At 36.0% G+C, this 22,904-nt stretch overlaps 1 protein-coding gene across 1 annotated transcript; it reads left to right on the top strand.

Moving 5' to 3' along the window:
* Window positions 1–8,602: 8,602 nt before the first annotated feature.
* Window positions 8,603–14,175, top strand: LOC111908383 (uncharacterized). Its single transcript, XM_023904217.1, has 3 exons — window positions 8,603–8,725; window positions 12,921–13,008; window positions 13,247–14,175. Exons 1-3 carry the CDS (start codon window positions 8,603–8,605, stop codon window positions 14,173–14,175), a joined length of 1,140 nt encoding a protein of 379 aa, XP_023759985.1.
* Window positions 14,176–22,904: the final 8,729 nt, after the last annotated feature.

Here is a 22,904-nt window from a genome sequence, read left to right on the forward strand (position 1 = left end):
TACATAGTATTTACTTTAAAAATGTTGTATATGTTTAAAAATAAATGAAAAAAATTATAAAAGGCTATATAAAATATTTCAAAAACAAAAATATATTTATTAATTAAAAAACAAAGTTTAGACTTCATCAATATTTAATTAATATTTAAAAAATTACGAAGATTTTTAAAACAACGTTTGAAAAAAAAATCACTATTAAAAATAAAGAAAATGATTTATTAGGGCAATTAATTTTAGTTTTGTTCACATAGACAATTTACTTTTTTTTTATACATATTTAACTATTTGCCTTGTAATAACATAAGCCTTTAATGTTTCTGATAGCCGGCCTTAAATTTGCAAACTATAACTTGCAAATTATAAAGACCAATCATGAAATTTTACCTTTTAGTTGAAAAACAAAATTATATTGGTAATTAAATTTAAAAGTGCCATGTTTTGATAAATTTGTTTTCCGAATAGAATGGTTTGTTTTCAAATACGATTTTGTATTATAGTTTTTAATTTTATTTGGATTTTATAAAGTGATATACAATATATATATATATATATATATATATATATATATATATATATATATATATATATATATATATATATATATATATAGAGAGAGAGAGAGAGAGAGAGAGAGAGAGAGAGAGAGAGAGAGAGAGAGATGTTTATTTGGGACCATGCTAATTTTATGAGACATGAATACGCGATTCTAGCATGTAATCTTGGAGATCAAAAAAATAATTTTTTTTTATAAAATGCATAATAAAAGGAAAATCCAAAAATTCTTTTTTTATTATTATTTTCGTTATTTAATATATCCACAAAAAATCACCGTTTTTTTCTTTTGAAATATAAGTGAAATATTCTAATAGAATATTACAATATAAATAATCAAATCAAAATTTTAAAATGTTAGAATATTCTAATATTCTATTTGAATTGTTAGATTTGTTGGATTTTCTAATATTCTATTAGAAATTTTTGAATATTTATAGTTTAATATTATAGTAGAATATTCTAATATTCTAAAAATTTGATTTGAATATTTTCAGTATAATATTCTATTAGAATATTTAACGTATATTTTGAAAAAAAAACAATATTTTTTTGGATAAAATAAATGACGAAAATAATATTAAAATTTTTTTTTGAAAATTTTCATTTATTTTGCATTTTAAAAATTTTTTTATCTTCAAAATGAATGGCTAGGATTGTGTCATGTGTCTCACAAAATATGATGGTTCAAATATTTCCAACAAGTATTGTGTGCCTCTAACAAACAATCCGAATTAAAAAAAAATGAATAATAAATCATAAAAAGGTATAATAATAATCTTAATTATGATAAATATTGTAAATAATTAAAATCATTAATAATCTTTAAATATGGAAATTAAAACCACATACCATACATAAACAAACACATAACAGGCCCCACCCACACTCGTATAACGGGCCCTGCCCACTGAGTATAACGGGCCCCCCACCCAAACTCACATATAGGGCCCCGCCCAAACTCGCATAACAGGCCCCACCTAACATATCAATCATATAAGCATATACACATACAAGAGTCACACATACATCTAGTATCCTAGCATAACTGATCATGGGCTGACATTGGTGCCTTTGACCCGCTAAACATGGTGAGGAAACTCACCTCGCGCTGCTGAATCTCACAGAAAGTACTATGGCTGTTGTCCTGCTAAAAAACCGCACGCTATCACAAAATAACATCCAATTAATAATTGGATCTCGACTCACACTAAGAGTCTAAACTAGGGTAAAAGACCTTTTTACCCTGCCCTAACTTGGCCCAAGGCCAAGGCCCAATCTAAATGTCCAAAAAAACCCAAATTCCAAAATAATCATCCAAGGCCCAAATATGGCCCAATTTTCCAAATTTGGCCAAAACCCTATATGGTCCTTTAACTAAGATCCAATTAAATATCCATAGCCCAAAATAACATTTTGGATGGCCCAATAATGTAATGACCGCAGATTCGGGCTAGTCAATTTAGAGATAATAAACGTCAAAAATGACATTTTGATAGAAGATTATTTATATTAAATAATATTAACCAAGTTATAGTATATATCACAAGGTTTCCGTACATATAAAGAATGCCAAAATCTAAGTTATAACGAAGAAGTTATGACCCATCAAAGTTTTACGGCAAAACCGGCAAGCCACCGCGTAACGTAAAAAGTGAACTATGATAAATTAATATTTAGCCTTAGCGAATCAAACGAAAGTCGTAGTATACATTAAAACGAGAACATGCATAAAAAGAACATCCAAATCAGACTGCGTATGAGGAACTTATGATTTTTCTAAGATTTAGCATAGCAATGCACAGCCTGAAATTCGCATTTTAGATCGAGTAGTTTTTAGCCAAAACAATCTAAATGAGAATTGAAGATATCATTAATAGGAGTTCAATGATAACAAGACAGTCGAAAACGGAGTCCGTATGTAAAAGTTATGAATTTTACACGATCGTTAACAGTGTAATCTTCTCATATTGTTAAATTTAAAATCGGTCGAGAAATAGCTGATGGAGTCAAAAGGAGAGTTGTAGATCTTGTCAATACCTACACATGGATATAGATAACTTCAAAAACGATGCTCGTATGCGAAAGTTATGGAGTTTAGAAGTCGGAAGGGTGCTGCTGAAAAGTGGGTGACGTGGTGCGATCTGAGCCATTGCTTTCTCCCCACGCATTGCCACCAGATGGTGACATGTGGCACCAACTCGACGAGTTGGAGGCCAAAACTCGACGAGTTTGACCCAATTCCAGCCTATAAATACCATGCGAGAGCGCCTTCATTTTTCACACCAAAACCCCTTCACTTCTTTCTCTAAGCCTCCCAAAACCCTCCCAAAGCCCTAGTAACCTCAAGGTGCTAGAGGAAAGCCCCAGAGCGCCCAAAGGCTCCGAGAAAAAGAGTTTTTTGGCTCAGAAGTTTTGCCCTGCAGTGCCGGGTTCCTCGCTAAACCCCTTGTAAGTTGAGTTATGCTTACCGTATTTTAAGTATAACTTATGTTTAAGTTCATTATCGTTATTATGAACCTATAAACAAGATTTATCAGTGATTCCAAGTCGTTATACTAATTGATCTACTTACAAGGATTATGTCTAGGCTGTAATTTAGTGAGGTGTTTAAAGTGGGATTTCCAAATAGTATACTTCGTATACTAAACGGACCTGACCTCCGATATGATCCTACTTGGTTGTTCCTTACTTCATAGATCATGAAAGTAGACTTTGATTTAATGATGAATCTAGACTAATATTAGTTGTAATAAATATTAGACTAAGACTTAGCGATAATAATGCTAGATTACGTCAAAGGAAAAGACAATTGCTAGAAGCAAAGCGCTGCTCGAATTTCGAATCGTCACCTTAACAAGTGAGTGCATAGTTACTTTCATCTTACACATAGATGTGAAGTATTTAATATAAATTACGTGCTATGTATGCATATTATTTGTGTTCTTGATATCTATGCGGGATGAACGATTTATACATGTTTTAAATGATTTAAATTGTATATGTATATTATATCTGCAAATATGTTGGGTAAAAATGGGTAGATGAATGATGAGAGATGAAGGATGATATAGATGAACATCGGCAAATATGGACTTAGTGCCTGATAGATAAACCCTGGTAGCTATAGACTTAGTGTCAAACAGATAAACCCCGACAACTATGAACTTGGTGCCTTACGAATGAACATTGACAGCTATTGACTTAGTGCCTTACAAATGAACGTTGGTAGCTATGGATTTAGTACCCTATAGATGAACATTGGAAGCTATGGACTTAGTGCGTAATAGATAATATCGACAACTATGGACTTAGTGCCTATTAGATGAACCTTGGTAGCGATGGACTTCGTGCCTATTCCTTAGGACAATCTTAGGAGTGAATGAATGAAAGAATATATGATTTTTAGGATAGATCCTTAAGAATAAAGAAGACAATGGGGATGGGTAACTAGGTTGATTGTTGGATGATTAAACATAATAATTTTATTATTGTGGGTTGAAAACCCTATGTACTCACCAGGTTTCCCAACCTGACCCACTCAGTTTATTTGTATCATAGGTGTCGATAAGAAGCTACATTACATAGAGAGATTGAAGGAGATGTAGATCACTAGTGTAAATGAATATAAGGTCTGTTTATGCTTATGTTTATGTATTGACGATGACATCCCCAAGTTTTAATATAAACAAAAATACATTTGTTCGGAAATGCTTTGATAATATATTTACCATGTTTTCTAGGAACAAATTCCGCAATATTATTCTTTAAAAAGAGATACTCTGATTTTCAAATAAGCATAAATAAAATTTTTAAAATGACCGTGAATTGTGGATGTCACAAATAATGCCCTAATCATCTATATTCCAATCATGGCCCTACACCGTGAGCCCAAACCTTCCGATGCCCAACTGCTGAGTACGCAGGTTGTACTCAGCTCGTACGTTAAGCGTACTCTCATGGAGGCTTGTACGCGCGACATACCAACTTGTACGCCCAGTGTACTCCTCAGCTTTGCCAACCTTCCTTATTAAGAACTTATTCGGTTAAGACTTCGACCCAAAACCTAGATTTGACTTCCCTAAGGTGGTTTATCATGTAAAGTTACTAACTCTATGTTCGATTAGGTGTCTAAGTTCATAACTATAATTGGTATGTAGTTGACCCGATAGTATCATGGTCCTTTTGGGTTGCCTTCACCATAACAATATGATATGATGAGTTTTTGGAGAAAGAGGTTAATTAATGATTAATTAATATATTATAAGAATAATATATTAATTTAGAAATCATATTATTTAATTAGTATTGATCAGAAATTAATTTAGTGATCAAAAGAGAACGATTAAAAGAATGGGGACTGATTATGTAAATCAGTAATAGTTGTAGTTTGGGCTAATGGATCCTATTGGTATAGCGTGGATGAAAATCTATGGGGAGCCCATAGGGTTTTCGTCCAAATCTTGCCATATGGGGGTGCATATGTTGCTTAGGGCCTAAGCAAGGAAAATTAGGGTTTCCAGTTGTAAAACCCTAGTAGCTCAGCTATATAAGGAACCCCTAGGTTATAGTTTCCGACGATGCATTCTTAGAGAACCCTTTGGCTGAAAATTGTGAAGCTCCACAACCTTTATCATTCTTCCTCATTGCTAGTGGTGTTTGCGACTCCATTAGAGGTGCAATAGTTGAGGCACTAAGCTCTTGAAGGTTAAGATCAAGCAATCAACAAGAAAGGTATTCTTTTAAATCTTGTCTATTCATTGGATATGAAAATATATATGCTAGATTAGGGTTTTTCTTTGGAAAATTATTATGCATGTATAACTTGAGAAAAACCTAGATCCAAAGCAATTAGGGTTGCATATGCACCATAAGAATGATGTAATGCTCAAAAACCATCGGTGGTATCAGAGCTTAGGGTGTTTTTATGTTATATTTGATGTTATTGTGTTTTTCAAAGCTAGATCAAAAATCGATTTTTGGCTTCTGACTGTAGAACTCGACTAGTCCTAAGATTGACTCGACGAGTTGGACCTACTCGACGAGTCCATGCCCTGACTCGACAAGTTGGTTCGTCAGATGGCAGATTTTTCGGATTTCAAGCCTAAATTAGATAAGGATTATTACCTTAAATTGTTTTAACAATTAAAATTAGAATTTTCTGTCATGGTAATGAAGATCCTCGTCTAATCGGAAGATAATGGTGAAATTTTAAGATAATGTTTAAATTATGTGATTAGTTTAATTATTTAAAATTTGATCTAGAAATTTTGAAAAGTTTCAATACTTTCCCTCAAGTTTTGAAATTTAAAATTAGATTAAAAGTTTTAATTTTTGAAATATTAAATTCTAAAACAATAATGTTTTAAAAGTTTAAAATACAACCCTTAGCGGTATGCAACCCAAAGTTTGAATATGAGATCGAGTGATTTCTAGCCAAAACAATCTAAACGAGAATCGAAGATCTCGTCGATAATAATGCAACGGTAAAAAGACAGACGAAAAAGGACGTCAGATGAAGAAGTTATGAATTTCTAACGTAGTTTTCCTGTCCCAGCATACTAAAAATAATATAATAAAAGTTAAATTCAAAAATAGTCGGCGGAGTCTAAACGAGAGTTATAGAGCATAATCTCACCTACGCGTGCATATAAAGAACGTCGAAAACGGAGTTCGTATGCGAAAGATATGAATTTCTAAAGTTCGGGGAACGAACTTCCACCTATGTCAGAGCTCATGACGTGAACACAGTGTTCACAACGTGAGCAGGTGATGGACGCCTTCCACGGCAAGTGGCCTGATGATGAACACAATGACATATCGAGCTCATGGCGTGAGCCCTTGTGGCTCACAACGTGAGCATATGATTTTAGCCTCCTATAAATAGAAAGTGAGGCCAACCGAGTTTTGTTGCTCAATTTCTTTCCTCTCACCCATATTACCTCGTTTTACGTGCAAGTTATACCCCTGAAGCCCCGGTAGCAATCTGACCCCCGAACCAAGTCCTGAAGGTCCGAAGATCCCGAGAAGAAAAGAGTTTCCGAGCCGAAGCTCTGCCTGCGAGAAGCCCTGTGTGTGAAGATATCATGGATGCACCGAAGAATACTGCTTTTAGAGTCGTAGTGCTGTCCGATAATCTTCTTATCAAGTGAGTGCATAGTCCCTTTTATATACATGATTTTAATACAAGTATTGTTGTAGGTATTAAGTATATGTTTTGAGTGAGGGTATATTCCTTTTTCTTATAACACATAAGTATGAAGTATCTCATATGGAATGTGTGCTATGTATATATATATATATATATATATATATATATATATATATATATATATATATATATATATATATGATCTGTTTATCTGGAATGAGTATTGAATGTATATCTTATCAAGTTTATAAGTTGAATCTGAATGAATATGTATGTTTCTATCTACAAAAATGTTGGGTAGAATTGGGTAGATAGTTGACGTGTGATAAACTGATGAGAGGCCTCGATGTTATTGTGATCCAGTTATCTAGCGGAGTTTAGATGACGACCACAGACTTTTCTAGACAGTCTAGTGGAACGCTGGCAGGCTCGCCACCTGTAGGTGTTAATGAACTTGGGTGTTCATTTGATGTACTCCGTCCCCCACATGGTTGCCTTGTTTGACATATATTGCTGAGGAAACCCCAAAGCATGTGATGTCGCCCCGATGAAAATCCTTAGACTAGGTCCCTTGTGATAGTTGTTTTAGGGACGTAAAGTGAGGATAAAGGGAATGAGTAATTGGGTTATTTTTGGTTGATGAAATTAATATAAATATTTATTGTGGGTTGAAATCCCTATATGCTCACCAGGCTCCCAAGCCTAACCCACTCAGTTTTCTTTGTATTACAGGTAGTGGCGCAAGAGCATAAGTTGGATGACTTATCAAGACATTTTGATTATAGGCCTGTAGTGTATATAACTGTTGTAAGGCTTATAATGTGCCGTTTATGCTTTTGTCTGTATCGGAACATGACATCCTGAGTTTTGTTATAATGAAAATACATTTCTTTAAGAAATTCTTTGGTAAATCTTATTTTATCATATTTCGTTTTGGGAACAAATTTCACAGCTCTTTTAATCAAAGGATTACTCTGAAACTATTTTAAAAGCATAAATTAAACCGATCTTTTCTGGCCGTGAATTTGGGGATGTCATACTATAAGGGGTGTTTAAGGAAGCGGCTTGTATAATGACCGCCATTCGGTATTCACTCTTACCCACCGTACTCTTTACTAGTGGAGGGTCGTTAGACGAACAGGTAGGATAGGACATTAATTCCTCATTAATAAGTATAATGAAAGTTATAAAGTAACTAAATGTTTTTATAAATTCCCAATATTAGTTACTTTAGGAAAATATGAAAAGGATGCTAGCCCATGAAATTGCACTTTGCACCTTGCCAAGTAGTTAATGGAGCGTGTGTGGTTAAGCGGCACACTGACTTGGACTAACAAGGGTGACAAATGGTAGCTCGAGAATTATAATAGATCAATGGAGCGTGTGTGGTTAACCGACACACTGATTAGATGACAAATGACTCAAGAGTGCCAAGCTAATTTGCATGGTTATTCACACCTTTTTTGTGATCCTCGGTATCCCAGTCACAAACTTGAAGGGCATAATCGAGATTAAACATGCCATTGAAAAGTTCAATGAATCTCAAAAGAATCTAGGAATTTCATTTCATTTAAAACCTAATTTTTCATTTCGTTTTTCGTGGTGGAATTGGTAAATCGTCATTTACCTACCTTCAAATAATTTGTAATTGGATTACGACATCCCTCTTCTGAATTGTAAATTATTGTGTTGGGTCCTAGCCTTAATATTGCATTTGGGTGTTATATTAAGGATTCTTTATCTAATCAAAACTTTGTCTCTTTTCTTTTTCATATGTATGGCTCAAACAATGCTTATGGCTCAAACTCCAACTCCACTAGCTCCTTTTCTCTTTTGAACATTTGTGTTAGGGTCACCTTCGATGGATCCATTTTCAATGATTGGATTCACAACATCCATATGGCCTTGCGATACGAGCAAAAAGAATACGTCCTCGACAAAGAGCTCAAAGAGATAGATGAAACCAATGAATCTGCTGAAGAAATAGCTGAGTATAGGGCTCATGAAAAAGACGCGACAAAGGTGTCGTGCATAATGGTAGCCACTATGACTCCTGAGCTACACCGGTTCTACGAGGACTACTGGCCTTATGACATGTGCCAACATTTGATGGAAAAGTACCATCAAAGCGCGCATTAGGAAAGGTATGAGATTGTTGCCTCACTAATAACTACCAAGATGAATGATGGAGAATCCATCACGAGCCACTTGCAAAGGATGCACAGGTATGTGGATCGGTTGCTCAAGTTGAATGTCAAATTTGACGAAGAGTTGGAGATTAATATCATTATCCACTCTTTACCTCCTTGTTATGATCAGTTCATGATGAATTATCATATGAACAAGGAGGAAGTCACCTTGAGCAAACTTCAAGGTTTTTTGAGAACTGCTGAAAGTGGACTCAAAGGCAAAGCTGTCGAGTCCGCCCTACTGCTGCTGCCCCCGTCCTCGCTATAGGACATGGAAAAGGGAAGAAGAGGAAAGCTCCCTATAGGAGCCACAAGGGAAAGTCCCATGATGGGTCCTCCGGATCCAAAGGTAAAACCAGCTTTGCTACTCCCTCATCCGATCCTAAAGAAACAACATGCTTCCACTGTAATGGCAAGGGGTATTGTAAACGAAGTTGCCTGAAATACTTGCACGACATCAAGGATGGGAAGATAAAGCCTTGCTTCGTAGGTATTTATACTATTCAATCTAATAACTCATCACATGCTAGTTCTTGGGTCCTTGATACAGGATGTAGTTTTCACATTTGTTCTGATTTGCAGGGGCTAAAAAGAAGTAGGGACGTGGAGCATGGGAAGATGAACCTGATAACGGGGAATAGGAAATCATCGTCTGTCACCAAGATCGGGATTTACTCTTTAGTGCTTAGTAGCGGGTTAGGATTAGAGTTGAATGATTGTTCCTACTCGTCATAAATGACGAGGAATATTATTCCTTTTTATGGTTTGTACATACAAGGTTTTAGATTTTCATTTAATAATGAAATTGGTTCTATTAATGCTTTCTATAATGGCACTTTATATTTTAAAGCATTGCCTTGTAATGATGTATATGAAACTGTGATGGTTGTAGACAACTGAGGAAATAATGTGTTGCACATCGATTCGTCTAATGGTTTAGACAAGGCATGCTTGTGGCATTGTCGTCTTGGACATGTCAACAAGAAGCGCATAGCCCAACTCCAAAAGGATGGAGTCTTGGAGTCGTTTGAACTAAAGTCGAATGACACGTTCGAATCTTGTTTGCTTGGAAAGATGACTAAATCACGTTTCCCTGGTACCTGTGAAAGAGTTTAGGGATTGTTGGATCTCAAACACACAAATGTGTGTAGGCCCTTCAGATCCACCACAAGGGATGCTAATCGCTTCTATGTGACTTTCACCGACGATTATAACAAATATGGATATATCTACTTAATCAAGCATAAGTTGGAAACCTTTGAAAAGTTCAAAGAGTATAAGCAAGAAGTGGAGAATCAATTGGGCAGGAAGATAGAATTGCCCAAATTCAATAGGGGTAGTGAGTATCTTAGTATCGAGTTCCACGACTATCTTAAGGAATGTGGAATTGTTTCACAATTGACACCACCTAAGACACCGCAACTCAATGGTGTGGCTGAGAGGCGCAATCAAACCTTGTTGGACATGGTTCGTTCCATGATGAGTCGAACTTCATTACCTATCTCATTTTGGGGGTATGCCTTAGAGACTGCTGCCCATATCCTTAATCTAGTCCCAACTAAGAAGTTTGCCAAACCACCTCACGAGATGTGGACATGGAAGGCTCCCTCGTTAGCACATATCAAAGTTTGGGGTTGCGAGGCTTTCGTAAGATGAAAGACTCATGAAAAGCTTGAACCTCGTAGTGAGCGATGTATTTTCATCGGCTACCCACAAAAATCTTTTGGATATCTTTTCTACAGACCTAGTGACATCGTGGTCTTTGTAGCAAGGATAGGGGTTTTCCGCAAGAGAGAACTCTTATGCCAAGAGGACAGTGGGAGGCAAATTGATCTTGAAGAGCTTCAAGAAGCAAGCGGTGAAGGAACCTCTAACACTAGCGGTCAACCTAAGGAAGAGATTCTTATTGAACCAATTGACGAGTCATTACCTGTAAGTCGTTCCTCTCGATTTAGGATGGTACCGGAGATTTATGGTTTTCATATTACTACGGAAGGTGATAGGTTTATTAGTGATAGTACACTGGTAAATTTGGATGAGCCTACTAACTACAAGGAAGCCATGGCGGGACCAAAGTCTGCAAAGTGGAAAGAGGAAATGGACAGCGAGATTCAGTCCATGTATGGCAATCAAGTTTGGAACTTGGTTGACAACGTACCGGGTCGTAAGACGGTCGGGTGCAAGTGGATCTTCAAGATGAAGACCGACATGGATGGTAAAGTGCATACGTTCAAGGCACAACTGGTTGCTAAGGGCTTCACTCAAACCCCGGGGGTTGACTGTGTTGAGACCTTCTCACCAGTGGCCAAGATCAAGTATATTAGGGTTATGTTAGCTATCGCTGCATTTCATGATTATGAAATTTAGCAGATGGATGTCAAACCGCTTTCCTTAATGGGAAGGTGGCTGAAGATGTTTACATGTGTCAGCCAGAGGGTTTTGTGGATGCTAAATACCCCAATAGAGTATGCAAGCTTGAGAAATCCATTTATGGATTGAACCAAGCGTCTCGTAGATAGAATCTTTGTTTCGATGAGAAAGTCAAAGAGTTTGGATTTTCGAGAAGCGAGGATGAATCATGTATGTATGTCAAGGAAAATGGGAGCATAATTAGCTTTCTAGTTTTTTATGTTGATGACATACTGCTCATAGAAAACGACATCCCGACCTTACAGGAGGTTAATTCTTGGCTTGGGAAGTGTTTTGCTATGAAGGATCTAGGAGAAGTTGCTTACATTATGGGAATAAGGATATTGAGAAACATAAGTAGGACACTAAAAGGACTTAGTCAAAGTACTTACTTGGACAAGGTGCTGAAACGTTTTAGCATGGAGAATTCCATGAAGGGGGAATTACCAATCCAAAGCAATACCAAGCTAAGTAAGACTCAGAGTCCGAGTACCGATGTTGAGATAACGGAAATGAGTCGAGTGCCATATGCTTCCGCCGTTGGATCAATCATGTACGCTATGACATGTACTCCCCTTGATGTGGCTTTTGTGTTGAGCATTGTTAGCCGATATCAAGGGAACCTGGGTAGAGCTCATTGGACTGCAGTAAAGAACATTATTAAGTACTTGCGAAGGACTAAGGACTGGGTTCTTACACTTGGTGGGAGTGATGAACTGAGAGTGACAAGGTATAGTGACGCCAGGTTTTAGACCGACAAAGATAAATTCTGCTCTCAGTCGGGCTGGGTATTTACCCTAAATGGAAGACAATGGCGGATCCACAAGGTAGATACCCCTAAAAAAAAATTTAATAGTGTTAATTTTTTCGGAAAAATTCGTTTTATGTTGCGGTTTTATATCTGAAAAAAATTGGGCTACCCTAAAAAATTTTAGGTTATTTCTAAATGGACCAAAATATAAACTAGCCCAAATAGTCCAAAAATTTTAAGCCCACAACAATTAATTTATTGAAACAGATAGGTATTAAGCCCAATAATCTAATGAAAACAAAAAAAGGAAAAAAACGTAATAACGTGATTTGGTAATTGGATTTGGATTGCCACTCCTTGTGTCGACAACTTCTAAAATTCTACTCAATTGCCGACTTCAAAAACCAAATTGTTTTCTACCCTTGCGCTTGCGGCCTTGCTATGCGATCGTGGAGTTGGAGATCAAGACATCAAGTGATTCAGTAATTGGAGTCGGACATCAGTCATCACAAAATCACAATGAAACAGGTTAGTTTAACCAAAATACTCATCCTTATTTAGGTTTATTCAAATTCTAATTTTTTGTTGTTATGTTTGAAAAGTTAGAAATTAACAATTAACTTTGTTAAATTATGACCTTAGGGTTAATATTTAATGATTATTTATTGTTTAAACTTGAAATCAAGTTATAATTGATATATTTTTATTGTAGATTGCTATTTGTTCATTTATTGTTGAAACTTGGAATCAAGATTATAGTTGATATATCTTGATAATTGATGATTTGACTGTAGGTTGCTAGGTTGTTATTTGTTGACTATTGTTGAAACATGTAATCAAGTTTGTAGTTCATATATTTTGATTGTAGGTTGCTATTAAAAGTTTTTTCAAAAGACATTTAGATGTTGGAGACAACAATGGTGAAGGAACTTCCAAAAAAAATAAGCCTAATGAAAGTAATGAAGCTCCACAAACTAATCAACCAATGCCAAAACCACAAGAAACACAATCTAATGAACCTACTCAAGTTCCACAAACTAATCAACCAATACCAAAACCAAAAGTGATACAACCTTTTGATTTGAATGACCTTCCTTCGGACCCGGGAGATAGGCCAAAAATTACATCTTATAATCCTAATCAAAGAGATGAAATAAGGAGGGCATTTTGTAAGTTTGGTGAATTTGTTTGTAGAAGTTGTTGCGGTACTTAAATATGTCAAAGTGGATGGGTCTACTTTATCTAACCGTAATCAAGCAAAGGGTATTTTGTCATATTTCAAGACACTTGACTTCGTGTTTCTTTTAAAATTGATGTTGAAAATTCTATGCCTCACGGATAGCTTGTCAAAGCATCTTCAAAAAAAAGATCCAAATATTTTGGAAGCGGCTTCGTTAGTAAAAGGGACAAAGAAAGCATTGCTAGTTTTTAGAAAAGATGGGTTTCCACAAATTTGGAAGAAGGTATGTGCTTTTTGTGAAAAACACAGTATTGGAGTTGTGGACATGTCGGAATATTATGTTACCCCACGCAAGCGTAGGACCAATAAGACTAATCAACATCATTTTGAAGTTGTGATTTTTAACACAATTTTAGATATGCAAATTCAAGAATTTGGGGATAGATTTAGTGAAGTTGGCACAGAGTTGATGGATAACATGGCGGCATTGAGTCCTTGTGACTCATTTTCTAGTTTTGATAAAGCAAAGTTGTTAAAGTTAAGCGAGATATACAAAAACGATTTTGACAATTCAGAAAGGACGCAACTTAATGGACAACTTGATATCTATTATCACTCTTTGGTCCATGATGAGAGATTTTTCAACTTGAAGGGAATTGCCAACCTCTCTTGTTTGTTGGTGGAAAGCGGGAAGCACCTCTCTTTTCCTTTGGTTTATAGATTATTAAAACTAGCATTGGTTTTGCCCGTCGCAACTGCAATCGTTGAACGGTGTTTTTCTGCAATGAAGTTCTTGAAGACCGAATTGCGTAATAGAATAGGTGACGATTTTTTGAATGGTGCTTTGATTTGTAGTGTAGAAAAAGAAGCACTAGAGAATGTTAAGACTGAAAATGTAATTACTCGTTTTCGTAAAATGAAAGATCGAAGAGGTGAACTTTAAAATGTAATTTTGTTATGGAAGTTGAACTTTATATTTAATAAAATTGCGTTTTTTTTCTTATTGTATATTAAACAAAAAAAAATTGGGGATACGCCTTTAGTTTGACCCTGGCTCCGCCACTAATAAAAGAGCAGTTACTTGGAAAAGTTCCAAGCAAGAGACCGTGATTGATTCAACGTGCGAATCAGAGTACATAGTAGCGAGCGAAGCTTCGAATGAGGCAATATGGTTGAATAACTTTATTGGAGACCATGGAACCAAGGGATCATGGTAGATCCAGACACATCGACAGAAAATACCACTTCATGAGACACTGGGTAGAAGAGGGACTCCTCGTAGTCAAGAGGGTATCGTCAGAGGAGAACCCAACAGATCCATTCATAAAGGGTCTGAGCAGGGTTAAGCATTTACAACATGCGATGAGCATTAGTCTGAAGGAAGATATTAGTTTTAGTGATTAGATAGATGTTTAGAAACACGTAATAGATAAATGTAATTGACATTTGATGATTAAGTAATGGAGATTTATTTATGAGTAAAATTTACTATCTTGTGTGTGACAACCCGAAGTTTATTTTATTGCTATAACCCGTTCCGTCAATAAAACTCATCTTTATCGAATTGTTTCGCTTATATTTTGAATTAAGTCATTAAATTTGAGACGTTTATTATGACTTAATAGGTGTCCAAACACATTATAAGCTCATGAAAACGCTGAAATGTTGTACAAAAATCATAACAACCACTGTTTGGAGCTACATAACTCAGCCAAAACCAAACCAAATAACATGTTTCTTGTTTGTAAAACGTATAAAATACAGAGGACTACAATCTGGGAAAAAAATCGCCTCACTCCGAGCTTGTATGAGGATTTTATGACGGTTCAAAGTTGGACAAAAAATCAAAAAAATGCTGAAATGTTGTACAAAAATCATTACAGCCACTGTTTGGAGCTACATAACTCACCCAAAACCAAACCAAATAACCTGTTTCTTGATTGTAAAACGTATAAAAGACAGAGGACTACAATCTGGGGAAAAAATCGCCTCCTTCCGAGCTCGTATGAAGATTTTATGACGGTTCAAAGTTGGACAAAAAATCAAAAAAATGTTGTAATACATCGTAACAGCCACTGTTTAGGGCTGTGTAACTCAACTATATCTTAATCTATTAAGCTATTTTTGAGCCTAAAACATTACCAATACAAAGAACTACAATCTAGAAAAACTATCTACTCATTCCGAGATCATATGAAGATTTTATGGTTGTTCAAATAACAAAAACAATCTAAAAAAAACTAAAATTAAAGAAAACTAATTGCTTTTGTACATGAAACTCAAGCACAAACTAGAAACATATGCAAATCGCATGTAGTAGTCAAAATTGACATTCAAAGAACACAAAAATTGCATTCAAACATCAAGAATTGATTTTATCAAAGCAAGATTAATTGCCATACCTTTAATTGGAGGAGGTTGGTGATAAAATCGACAAAGAAGTGAAGTCGTCTTTCTTCCAATCGAGCAACAATGAAAATCGACAACAAATTGAAGTCGTGAATTATGATCCGCTCGATGTACGACTATTTGTAGGGCAAACGATACGAGGACGTGGTGCGAATGAGCGATTGCATGAGAAATCAAGTAAAAAAATTGGATCAATGTTCTCAATGGGGTTTGAATTGGGGTAAACTGAAATCTCCGCTTTTATTTTCTCCAATTCTCGATTGATGCCAATTTTTTATTTTCTCCCCCTTTCCTTCTTAAAAATAGAGAATTATTTTGATGGAAAAGGAATTGATTTATTTCTCAATTTCCTATTTTTTGTACTAACCAAACAAGGGAAAAGGAATCAATTCCTTTTCCCTAGGTTTATTTCTCTGTACCAAACACCACCTAAGAGAATTTGGTGAAATTTGAGCTTGAAAGTGAGTTTATTAGTGTTTTGTGGTGAAGAAGTAAAAGAGGAACACTTGAAGGTGTAGCTTGAGCTTGTAGATCCATAGTTACCTTCACATTTGCAAGAATTTTGAGGTATGGTCTTTTGTGCTAGATCTAGTTCATCGTGTTATTTATGCATTTTTTTAGAATTTTGAGTTAAATTTGAGCTTTTGATCTACTTTAGAAGCAATGGATGTTAGATCTTAGCTCCATGGAGGTTCTTTGTTCATAAAAATGCAAACTTTGTGTAAGATATTGGTCCATGCAAGTGTTAAGAGCCTTATTAAGCTTCTTTTTGTGTGTTGAGTCCCATTAAGGCATGTATGAGAGGAAATTTGGCAACTTTATTATTTAAGACCTTGTCTAGGGATTAGATTTGTGTTTCGACAAATTGACTTAACCCAATAAGAGTTTAATGTTGATTTTTGGCCTCTGATGAGTACGTTGGGCGTACGTGGGAGCACGCTCAACGTAATGTTGGATTCTTGCATAAACAGCTTGTACATTATGCTTTATGTGTCACACCCAAAAACCAAGAACGACGGAAACGTTCTGGGGCGGAGGACGTCATGTAAAGTATCATAACAATGCAAAGTAGTAAACAAGCAACAACATCATCCATTGCATTAATAGAATAATTTTAATTACAAGTGTGCTCTTTCATTGTATAAAACAACATAATGAATATTCAAAATAAAAGACGAGTCTTGACTGCTCTGTCTTCACAAAACCTGGTCGTTGTACCTGTCTATTTGTGACCTGAGAATACAAGTTATTTTGAAAGTGAGTATCAACAATAAAGCTGGTGAATTCATAAGTATTAATGTGTCTTTGATTTGTAAAACAGTAAAGAAAGACTTGTAAATGTTTGAAGAAAAGTTTGTATAAGTATGAAAGTGTTTGTAAGTAATTGTAAACGTTTGAAAACCCTAGAAAATCTCATATTTCCTACTAGTATAAAAAGTAGTCTTCTACCAAGACCCGACTGTTTTGAAAGAAACCTTCTACCAAGACCTGACTGTTTTGTAAGTAGCTATCTACCAAGACCCGGCTGTTTTGAAAGAAGCCTTCTACCAGGACCTGACTATTTTGTATGTAGCCTTCTACCAAGACCTGACTCTTGTGTGATTCCTTGTACTTAGGATAGTAAGTAGTATCTCCTAACTATACCTATTATAGTTACTAGTAATGTACGTGTATAAACAAAGTATGCCTTTGCTACCCAAAGGTATTGAACTGACTAATGGAACTTTTAAGTCTATATATGTATACATGATATATAACTAGTATTTAGACGACATTTGGACGAATAACCAATACCCTAAGGCCACATCCAAATGAGGAAAAGGAAATAAAGTGAGCTAGCCGTCCTAAGTCCTTTAAACATTACTTATATAACCATACATATATGGGCATGCATTTGACAATATAAAAGTATAAAAGAAGTTTTGTAAAACCTTTGAAAGATTTAATAACTAAGAAATGATGACTTGATGTCAGTTTATAAAACAATTTGAAAACAGTTTGTTTGATAAGAACAGTTTTAAGCATAAGAAAACCTTTGTTTGAAACACAATTGTAACAGAGTTTGAAAGGAAACATACAGTATGTAAGACAGTTTGATAAATAGTTTTAAACATGTAAAAACATTTGAGAAAGCCATTTGAAGAAATCTGTTTGGTAAAACAACTAAAAGTGTAGTAAATCCATTTGTATGCTGGTTATTAATCACATGTGATTGATGTACTAACTAGCATGATTCAACTTGTATTCCCCCCATAAAAGCATTTAGAAACATTGGTATGAACTCACCTGCAGTGAGTGGATCAAATGGAAGTGTCGGACAAGTGTTTGGTGTCAAGTGAAGACTTAAACACACACAATGATCCTAATAACATATAAAGACATATGTATGTATATATATATATATATATATATAATCAATGATTATAACACTAATTAGACAAGTATAAACATTCTAAGTCATGGAAAACACTTTGGTCAAAGTGTTAGGAGGCCATTGGGTTACAACCAAGGATTATAAGGCTTTGTAAGTGAGTTTATGGTCCATAGACCATACTTGTTGGAGTTTACGGCCCAGGGGAGTTTACTCCTGGCCGTAAACTCTCAAATGGGTCACCGAATGAGGCTTAAAGGTAAGGTGTCTTATGTGGTTAAGTGTTCCAAGGCTTAAACAAGAGGCTAGGTGAGTTTAAGGTCCAAGAATGGCCCTTATATGTGTTTACGGCCTGGGGACCACTTCCCCATGAGTTTACGGCCGTAAACTCATGGTATGAAGTACCATTTTGTTTCTTGAAGTCCCTAGATCAATGGTGTATGGTTCTATACTAAGTTCCAAGGCTTGGTAAGGTGTTAGGGTGCATTTTGCCCCACTAAAAGGGGTTTACGGCCCAAGAACATGCCTTGGCCGTAAACTCCTTGGATCATGTGTTTCTTGATGATTTATAGGCTCTAAACATGTTAAACCTAGTGTACAACGAGTTAGAACAAGAGTACTTACGATCTAGGAGCTTGAATGGTCGTTTTTGGCCACGAACACTAGTGTGTGTTCTTGGTGAAACATGAAGATCTACACAAATGGAATGATTTCACGGATGAAATCATGTAAGATCACTAGTTTATGTAAGATATCAACTAGTTAGGACAAGGAACTTATGAGATTTGAAGATCGGGGACGAAGATCGGGATGATACTTGAGAGGATTTCAGCCAAGGGAAGTAAAGGAATGAACTAATGACCACCTTTTCATCATATAAGATGGAGTTTACGGCCCACATGGAGTTTACGGCCGTAAACTCCCATGTGGTGGCCGTGAACTCCTTGTAAAGGTGTTTTAGGTCGTTTCTTTGAGCTATAACTTCAACAGATAAACCTCGACACTTATCCCTTAAGTGTACAAGGCTCAGGACGCTCAAATAAACTCTTAATTGTGCTAAAAGATAATAGCAATGAGTTTGACTTTTAATGAAGTGTTTGACTGTACGGGATAGAAATTTTCGGGTTGTAACATCATGGCTGAGTATGCGGGGCATATGTGTCTGGGCGTACTCCCTAGGATGGCTATTTTGGGCCTTTTAGAATTTGGGCCTTGTTGGGCCATTGGACTTCTGACTTTGGGCCATGGATAAACTGTGGGAATTCTTGGTTTTGGTCCCGTGACAGTTTTTGGTCCCAATTAGGAAGTTAGGCCATATTGGGCATTGGGTTGCCATTTAGGAAATTGGGGTTTTTGAGAAAATTGGTTGGTCCAAGGTTTTGGGCCAAGTAAGGAAAGGGGAAAAATGGTCTTTTACCCTAGTTATAGGTTAAGTGGCTTTGATTCTTGTTTATGGGTCGAGATCCAATTATTAACTGGATAATGATTTGATGGTGCTAGCGCGCAGGGATTTCTAGATCAGCAGATTAAGAATTTATTGAGAGATTCAACGACTTGAGGTGAGTCTCCTCACTATACTCGTGGGTCAAAGGCACCAATGCCAGCCCACTAGGTTCTGTTATGTTAGATGTCTTTGTGACTCTTGCATGGTATGTTGGGCTAGGCTCATTTGTATGATGGGCTATGCCCATTGTATGATCGGGTTAGGCCCATTTATATGTTGGGCTAGGTCCATGGATCAAGAAGGCTAGTCCCATCGTATCTTATGTAGGGTGCTAACTGTCTTTGTGACTTTTTTTTTATTTGTATGATTGGGCTAGGCCTATTAGTTTGGTAGGGCTAGGCCTATTATGGTGGGTTTGGCCCAATATGCGGGCTTGACCCAATGTAAGGACTAGGCCCAATGGTATGTATGGTATGTGGTATTTTGGGGAAATCACTAAGTTTTGTGCTTACGATTTTTATGGTTATGGTTTTAGGTACTTCTGGTTCGAAAAGGAAGGGTCTGACATGATCAGAGTGCATTCCCCCATGTTTTCCGCATTGTGATGATTTTGGGATTGTACTCTGATGACTATTTATTATGAAATACTCTTGGATGTTTGAATAAAAGATAATAGTGTTTTTGATTGAATTGAAAATGAAAATTTTATTCTGGAATTTTGGGACATTACAGTACTCAAGGACTAAAATGCTATATTTATTCATACATAAGGCTAAAATTGAAATTACCTCAACATCGGGATGTTAAAGTTACCATCATTGTGTTTTGAAACCAAAATTTTGAATCAAACCCAACATCTCTCTCTCTCTCTCACCCTCTCTCTTTGTCTCCCTATACACACCTTGGTTTTGACATACTCTCATTTTAACATCCACCCCTTCTCTAAACCTACGTCTCCCATTATCTATAGAAACCTAATATTAGCCACCACCACCATCACCACTTTCAACATTACTCCTAAACCTATCTCTGTATTCTTCATGTGCTTCTCTTAAAAAAACCTAGATCTAAACGCCAATGTACCCCATCATCACTGTTGATTCCCTCAAACATAGTTCCGCACATTGATCTAAATATCATCATCGCCACCACCACCACACCATGCACTGATGATGCTTCCCTCACCACCGCAATTATCATCACTTCCATTACTAACATAACCATCACCACTTCATCCCTTACCAAAACAGTTGTCACCAATACCTCTTTCATCATCATAGCGACCATCATTGCTTGATTCATTCAAGATATGTCACCATTACATCCTTCACTAGAACAATTGTCACCATTTTGGTTTGATTTGTTCCAAATATGTTCTATACCTCTTATTTTGGTTTAATTTATTTATTTAAGTAGATTTTTATTTCTATCAAGCAGCTTTAATATCAATCCACATATTATAACCTAACTCATCTTCTCCACTGTTAGTCCTAGGCTATAATATTAGTTTTAAGACTTGGAATGAAATATAAGTCTTTAAGGAGTCGTTGGTTTCTAATTTTGTAATCTAATACAATCGACCATTTTCCTAAAATATCGACGGTTGAAACATCCCCATATATTATGTGGCCATAAACATTTTTGTCTAACTTGTGGAACTTTATGGTTGCTAGCACAATTGTCAAGACACCATACCTTGGAACTTTGAGTGATCTACGATTATGTGATTTCTAACACCTTATCCCCAGCCTCGACCTCCATTATCCATCTTCTTCTTGAAGTGTTTTACAAGTCTCCCTTGTTGGTCCGCTTTGATTGAGATGCTCACTCGATATGTGTGGGAAATAAAGAAGGTCCTCAATGTTATTGCACCATAACCTTGAAGTTTTTCTTTATGATTCTTGAAACGATCCACAACCTCATCGACCATCATGTTTTCAAGTCCCCAAATTGCTCGATTGATATCATGATTTGCAATAATCTCATTTAGACAACTGAAAGGAACTTCTTCACCACCATAATGTCCTCAATCTTCTCACCTAAAGATCAAATGTTGGTCACAATAGTATTCAACATCATGGAAAACCCTCCACCGATTCACCATATTTCATTCGAATCACCTTGAAAGTCCTTTATGAAGGATTCTAATTCAGTATCCTTTTCTGAATTTGATTTATGTGTATCATTTGAGGCATTTCATGTGATTCCTTAGTCCTATCCTTCTTGGCTAACACAAGAAGCATGTCCCTCGAAATTTCTTAGTAAATGGTCGTAAGAGGTATCCGACTTTTCCCTTCCCTCACTTCTACATTTTTAGTTGCATCACACACTCATTATGCTTACAAACTCACCATTATATTTAGAGCACACACTAATATCTTTGGGAGCATTAGATAGGGTAGAGTAACTGTGACATCCCCAAAATCACGGCCAGAAAAGACCGATTTAATTTATGCTTTTAAAATAATTTTCAAAGTAATCCTTTGATTTAAAAGAGTTGCGGAATTTGTTCCCAAAACAAAATATGATATATAAAATTTATCAAAGCATTCCTTAAAGAAATGTATTTTCATTATGCTTACAAATTCACCATTATATTTAGAGCACACACCAATATCTTTGAGAGCATTAGATAGGGTAGAGTAACTGTGACATCCTCAAAATCATGGCCAGAAAAGACCGATATAATTTATGCTTTTAAAATAATTTTCAGAGTAATCCTTTGATTTAAAAGAGTTGCGGAATTCATTCCCAAAATAAAATATGATAAATAAAATTTATCAAAGCATTCCTTAAAGAAATGTATTTTCATTGTATATCAAAACTCGGGATGTCATGTTCCGATACAGACACAAAAGCATAAACGGCATATTATAAGCCTTACACCAGTTATACACAACTACTGGCCTATAAACAAAATATCTTCACAAGTTGTCTAACTTATGCTCTCGCGCCACTACCTGTAATACAAATAAAACTGGGTGGGTCAGGCTTGGGAGCCTGGTGAGCATATAGGGTTTTCAACCCATAATAAATAATTATATTTAATTTCACCAACCAACAATAACCCGATTACCCATTCCCGTTATCCTCACTTTACGTCCCTATGACAACAACTATTACAAGGGACCTAATCTAGGATTTTCATCGGGACGGACATTACTGCAAAGGGGTTTCCTCGACAATAGATGTCCTAAAGGCAAACATGAGGGGGATAGAGTACATCGATGAACACATCGTTTACAACACCTACAGGTTATGAACCTGCCAGCGTTCCATTGGACAGTCTAGAAAGAGTCTGTGGTCGTCATCCATACTCCGCTAGATGACTAGATTAACAACATCAACAACGAGGCCTCTCATCATTTTATTTCATCACACATCCACTATCTACCCATGTTCTACCCAACATATTTGTAGATATATATATATATATATATATATATAT

The sequence above is a fragment of the Lactuca sativa genome, chromosome 4, assembly GCF_002870075.4.
Source record: "Lactuca sativa cultivar Salinas chromosome 4, Lsat_Salinas_v11, whole genome shotgun sequence".
Lineage (NCBI taxonomy): Eukaryota > Viridiplantae > Streptophyta > Magnoliopsida > Asterales > Asteraceae > Lactuca > Lactuca sativa.